Source organism: Trachypithecus francoisi, unplaced genomic scaffold, assembly GCF_009764315.1.
Source record: "Trachypithecus francoisi isolate TF-2019V2 unplaced genomic scaffold, Tfra_2.0 Lachesis_group10, whole genome shotgun sequence".
Lineage (NCBI taxonomy): Eukaryota > Metazoa > Chordata > Mammalia > Primates > Cercopithecidae > Trachypithecus > Trachypithecus francoisi.
Genome location: NW_022681455.1, coordinates 7,852,962 through 7,858,961, shown reverse-complemented (window position 1 = coordinate 7,858,961; position 6,000 = coordinate 7,852,962). Strand labels below are relative to the sequence as shown.

Sequence of the window (6,000 nt, the reverse complement as noted above, 5' to 3'; positions counted from 1 at the left end):
TACTTTGTGTGTTCACCGCCGCTCGGAGCGGAGCGGGCCCACGGGGAAAGGGGTGAGGGCCTGGGTTGCGGAGGCGCAGGAGCCTCGCGGGATTGGGGCGAGCCGTCCCGTGGTGGGAAGCGCAGGAGGCCGGACTCGGAGGGCCCTCCCAGACTCGGTCCCTCGCTCCAGCCCTTCCCTCCCCGCGCGCGGACCCGGGCCTCGGGCGGGTAGCGAGCGCGCGCCGGCGCGGGCGGGCGGGGAGAGGAAGGGGCGCGGCCTCTCCGGGGCGGGGCGCAGGGCGGGCGCTGCGAGGGGACCGGCGGCCGCGGCGAGAGCGCGCCCAGCCCCGCCGCGATGCCCGCGCGCCCAGGACGCCTCCTCCCGCTGCTGGCCCGGCCGTCGGCCTTGACTGCGCTGCTGCTGCTGCTGCTGGGCCATGGCGGCGGCGGGCGCTGGGGCGCCCGGGCCCAGGAGGCGGCGGCGGCGGCGGACGGGTCCCCCGCGGCAGACGGCGGGGACGGGCAGGACCCGCACAGCAAGCACCTGTACACGGCCGACATGTTCACGCACGGGATCCAGAGCGCTGCGCACTTCGTCATGTTCTTCGCGCCCTGGTAACGCCGCGCAGGCCGGCGCCCTGCCCCGCACTTGCCGCTTCGGGGGGCGTGGGGCGCTTATGCCCGCGGGCCGGGGGTCCCGGGCCGGGGACCACGTGGACGCCGACGGCTCCGGTCAGCGGCGTGTGCGCTGCGGGCGCGGGGCTCGGGGTTCAGGGCTGCGGGACGTGGGCACTGGGGGCGCGGGGACCCTGCGGGCTCGGGGCTCCGGCTGGGAGGTGTGGGGCGCGGGCGCCGCAGCTCGGGGCCGGGAGCCGGAGACTGCAGGGGACCGAGGGCTTGGGGCTCCGGGTTGGGGGGCGTGAACGCAGCGGGCCGGGCGCTCGCGGCTGACGTGGCGCTTGGCGGCCGGGGCGGTGCGGGAGGAGGGGGCGGTCCCCGAGGGGACAGCCGGGAAAAGCCCGCCCTGTGTCGCGCTCCTGAATTCAACTCCCTCTTGGACCTTGGCACCGAGGGAGGGGAATGTGGGGTCGTCGCCCTTTCGGGCAGCCGGGAGTCCAAATGTCACCCCGCGGTCCCTGCCCAGAGCCCCAAACTTCCTGTGCCGGCCGGACGCGCGGCCTGCCCGTGGGCCACGTGCACTCACCGGAGCGGCCTTGCTGCTGCCGCGGCCACCGGGGTCGGCTGGGACACTTAGACGGCGGGCACGTCCCCTTCCAGAGGCTTTACTTGAAAAACAGAACTCAGAAAGTGTCGTTTCCCACTTGGTGCGTGTTTTATGGGATAGGAAGGAGTGGTCCAGGCAGAGGAGGGTTGCCGAGCTAGCCCGGAAAGACCGAGGTAGTGCGAATTCTGGACCCGCCCCCCCACCTCTCCGCAGCTCAGGGTGGGTGTGCTCTCTGACCGGAGCCCACTGGTCCTCAACTCCAGGCTGTCCTGTCACCTCCCCCACTGCTCTCTCGGGGCCAGCACTTGTTATGTGTGAGACCCGGAAAAGCCCCGCAGTTGAGCAGATGGTCCCTCCTGTTTTGGTTCTCTGGGCGGGGCTTTGGTGTGGGCCTCGCTCAGACCTGAGAGACCCCTACCCTGGCACTCATCCCACGGAAGGGCTTCGTGCCTTTCACACAAGCATGTGCACAGCTTTCCTGCCAGCGCTGGGATGCCCCGAGGAAGGGAAGTGATCACAGGCCAGGGCAGAAAAGCCATCATTTTAGGACACAAGACTTTTGAGAGGCTGGAATAGCCTGCAGGTGCTTGTTGCAGAACTTGGTATTCTTCCCTAGAGCTCAGCAGAGGCTCACTTGGGAAAGGGATGTAGGAAGGCATAGAGAAAAGGTACCCTAAGAAAAATGGCCAGTTCAGAAATTGTACAGTTCAAACTCGGAGAAACGTTTTTCTCTTAACCCTTTATTCAGGCTGTTACTGTGTTTCAGTCTATTTGGAGTTAAATCAACTTTTTGGACCAGTGTGGGTCTATTAACAATGTACATATGAAGTACATTGTGCTTCAAATTCCCAAGAACCAACTGACTGGAATTTTTAGAACTACCAGTGGTATAGAAATTACTTTGTAACATGAAACAATCAGGCAATATTAACAGTTTCTCTCTGTACAGGAGTATTCTCAGCAACTATTGCAATTAAATATACTACTTAATTGGAGCCCATTTCAGTGGAATAAATCTGTCCATGGGTTTTCTTTTTTCTTTCTTCATTATTTATTTATTTTAGAGATGAGCTCTTGCTCTGTTACCCAGCCTGAAACACGGTGGTATGCAGTCACCGCTTACTATAGCCTCTAAGTCCTGGGCTCAAGTGATTCTCCTGCCTTAGCCTCTGGAGTAGCTGTGACTACAGGCGCAGGTCACCACACCCAGCTTATTTTTTTGTTATTGTAGTTGGTAGGAACAGGGTCTCGCTATGTTGCCCGGGCTGGTCTCAAACTCCTGGCCTCAATCAGTCCTTCTGCCCTGGCCTCCCAAAGTACTGAGATTACAGGCATGAGTCATCACACCTCGTTCTTCCCCCGCCCCGCCTTTTTTTTTTTCTAAAAGAAAAACTAACATGTAGATGTAATAAGTCCCTGCAGTGCCAAAGGAATTTTACGTTAGAATCTCTGCAGTAAATACCAGCTAGTCCTGGGCTGAGTGAGAGAGAAAACTGGCATGTCTGGACACTTGGTATTAAGTAAATTCCTTTTCCATTATATATGGCTTCTAGACATTTAGGTGGATGCTTCCCAAAAAATTAACTGTTTATGTTATTTGTTGGCCTTTTTTTTTTTTTTTGAGGTGGAGTCTTGCTCTGTCGCCAGGCTGAAATAGTGCAAGCTCCGCTCACTGCAACCTCCATCTCCTGGGTTCAAGCGATTCTTCTGCCTCAGCCTCCTGAGTAGCTGGGACTACAAGGTGTGCGCCACCACGCCCAGCTAATTTTTGTATTTTTAGTAGAGATGGAGTTTCACCATGTTGGCCAAGATGGTCTTGATCTCTTGACCTCGCGATCCGCCCGCCTCGGTCTCCCAAAGTGCTGGGATTACAGGTGTGAGCCACTGTGCCCAGTCTATTTGTTGACTTCTTGATAGTCTACTACAAATATTTAAATAGAGATATGTGGGTTTCTATGACAGTGTTTAAGTTGGACTTTCAAGCGGGCCCTTTCAGAAAACTGCAGATAACTGCAGTAGGGCTCAGGAATAGGCTGCCAGGAAAGGAGGCTGAGTGGACAGAGAGGTCAAATGGGAGGTCAAGGGGGCCAGATCAAGTAGGACCAACAATACCTGGAACAACAGCTTGGTAAGTGTAATGCTGAGAACAAGGTGGTGACTCTGGAGGGGCCTTTGCAGGAGAGGGAAGGAGGTCCTGGAGTGGTCAGCTGAGCGTTTAGAACTCAGATAGAATATTCAGTGGACTCCCCCTCAACACACACATACCTTTTTCCAGTTTCTGCTGCCGTCAAATGGTGAAAGCCCACATGTGATTAAGGGGCTGGAGCCCCTGTAACAAAAACATTGATCTGTGTATTTTTGCCCTGAACTTGGCAGCTGCAGGGTTGTCCTACTGCTGTAGATTTTGTGCCAACATCAGGTCACAGCTTCTGTATGGCTAGTTTGTGAGTCACCCCGAACGAACCTGGTGACAGTGAGGTCAAGATTTGGACCAGGTAGCTTTGCTCTACTTCTTGGCCACAGGCTTCTTTGTGAATGCGGCTGTCTGTCTCAGAGCTGGGTGCTGTAGCCACAGGGCCGACTAGATAGCACCTGTGGCCCCATCACAGCCAGGAGCAAGGGCACATCCAACTTGGTGATGGCCCAGAATGGTCAGTTTTGATTTAGTGCACCACAAACTTACTTATTGTTTATTCTCATTCTTAATCTAATCTTGTGTTTTCACATACAAAAAAACAAAACAAAACAAAAAAAACATGGTAACACGACAAAACCTCGTCAGGATTGCAGAGGAGTTCTAAAGTTCCAGAATGAGCATAACTGATCAAAGTCCCCTAGGGGCAGAACTGCCCTTGACGGTCCCTTAGGAAGGTACCTTGTTGGACACCGCCCCAGTCAGTCAGTCAGTCAGTCCTCACTGCCAGCGTTTCCTCCAGCATTAGAACTATCATGGCTTCTTTGGTTAAACACCAAATGGACTAGTTCTCAAACCTGTCTTTAGACGGCAGTGTCACACTTAATATAGTCAGAGAAATGCTCATGCCATGAGAAACATGCAGGAACCAAGACCAGCTGAGGAACAAAAACCTCACATCTCCCAGCTTGCACACCCGTCCGGGTTCTGTGGGAATTACCTTTCTTTCTTGTTTCCTTCTCCCCGCCATACAAACTCACTTTGTTAAATCTACAGAAGTTAAATCTGTATGTATACTTTCACTGTGCTTTTTTTTTTTTTTTTTTTTTTTTTTTTTTTTTTGGTATCTGAGTGTCTCATAAAGCAGGATTCTCTTAGCTGGCCAAGAAAGTGCTGTTTAGGGAAGAAACATCTTGAGGCAGACTTTTTCAGTGCTACTTTTAAATCCTTTTTTTCTTTTCTTTCTTTTTTTTGAGACGGAGTCTTGCTGTGTTGCCCAGACTAGAGTGCAATGGCACGATCTCGGCTCACTGCAAACTTCCGCCTCCCAGGTTCAAGCGATTCTCCTGCCTCAGCTTCTTGAGTAGCTGGGATTACAGGTGTGTGCCACCACGCCCAGCTAATTTTTGTATTTTTAGTAGAGATGGGGTTTCACCATGTTGGTCAGGCTGGTCTCAAACTCCTGACCTCGTGATCCACCAGCTTTGGCTTCCCAGAGTGCTGGGATTACAGGTGTGAGCCACCGTGCCTGGCTTAAATCCTTTTTTTCCTTAAGAGACAAAATCTCACTCTGTCACCCAGGCTGGAGTGCAGTGGTGTGATCATAGCTCACTGCAGCCTCAAACTCCTGGCCTCAAGTGATCCTTCTGCCTCAGCCTCCCAAGTAGCTAGGACTGCAGGTGTGTGCCACCACACCAGGCTAATTTTTAAAAATTTTTCGTAGATGGGGGGGGGGTCTTGCTGTGTTGTCCAGGCCAGTCTTGAACCCCTGAGCTCAAGCAGTTCTCCTGCCTTAGCCTCCCAAAGTGCTGGGATTACAGGCACGAGCCACTGCATTCAACTTAAATGCTTATTTTTGAGGTAATCTGTCAGAAAATAAAAAAGAGATTTAACAGAGATTATCATTTTGAGGAAGAAGTCAATTCTAAGCGTTGGGTGTTCTTATAAGCAAGTGTTTTTTTAAAAAAAAAAGCATTTAAAAAAGCGATACAGCAAGTGGTTGTATTGTAGGCAACAGTGTATACCTACCATATGAAATAACAAACAAACGCATGTGTCATGCTATGGGACTGTAGTTGAAACTTGGGATCAAGTTTCTAGGGTTGTCTCATTAAAAATTCGAGCATGGCACGGTAGACATACTGTCCTGAGAATGTGGGAAGAGCTGTGGTCAGCTGTGTGGTCAGCTGTATGACTCAAGATCTAGTGTTGGGACAGATGCTGATGTCCTCATGAAATGTGAAGCATGGAAGAAGCCTAATTAATATACGCTTTTAAATGATAGGTGATTTAAAAATACTTGTACATAACTGAATTCATACAATAAATACTATAGACGTTTGCTTACTTCAACCCTAGAAGTTTAGGTGGCCACAGACTTTTGTTTTTCCTTCTCATTGGAGAAAATTGCAGCTGATTAAATTTTGAGATTGCCTTGTATTGGTCGCTATTGGGTGTGTGAGTAAAAGTAGCAGACACAGCAGGAGGTGCTAAGCTACTGTCAGGGGAGGGGCAGAGAGGCTTCCCAGAAGGGCAGGAGAAGAGAACGGGCACTGAGTGGCCCGGGGAGTCAGGGCAGACTTGCTGGAGAAAGTGACACCCAACCGACCTGAAGGGCAGATAGATTTAGTTAGGTGGAGTTTACAGAGGAGGTGTCAGAG

At 52.5% G+C, this 6,000-nt stretch overlaps 1 protein-coding gene across 1 annotated transcript in view; it reads left to right on the top strand.

Annotated features, from left to right (window-relative positions):
* Positions 1-284: 284 nt before the first annotated feature.
* Positions 285-6,000, top strand: part of TXNDC5 (thioredoxin domain containing 5) — a 29,298-nt gene continuing 23,582 nt past the window's right edge. Inside the window, exon 1 of the mRNA XM_033216152.1 lies at positions 285-596. Within this exon, the coding sequence (XP_033072043.1) occupies positions 337-596 (260 nt within the window). The 5' untranslated portion in view covers positions 285-336. The remainder of the gene's footprint in view (positions 597-6,000) is intronic.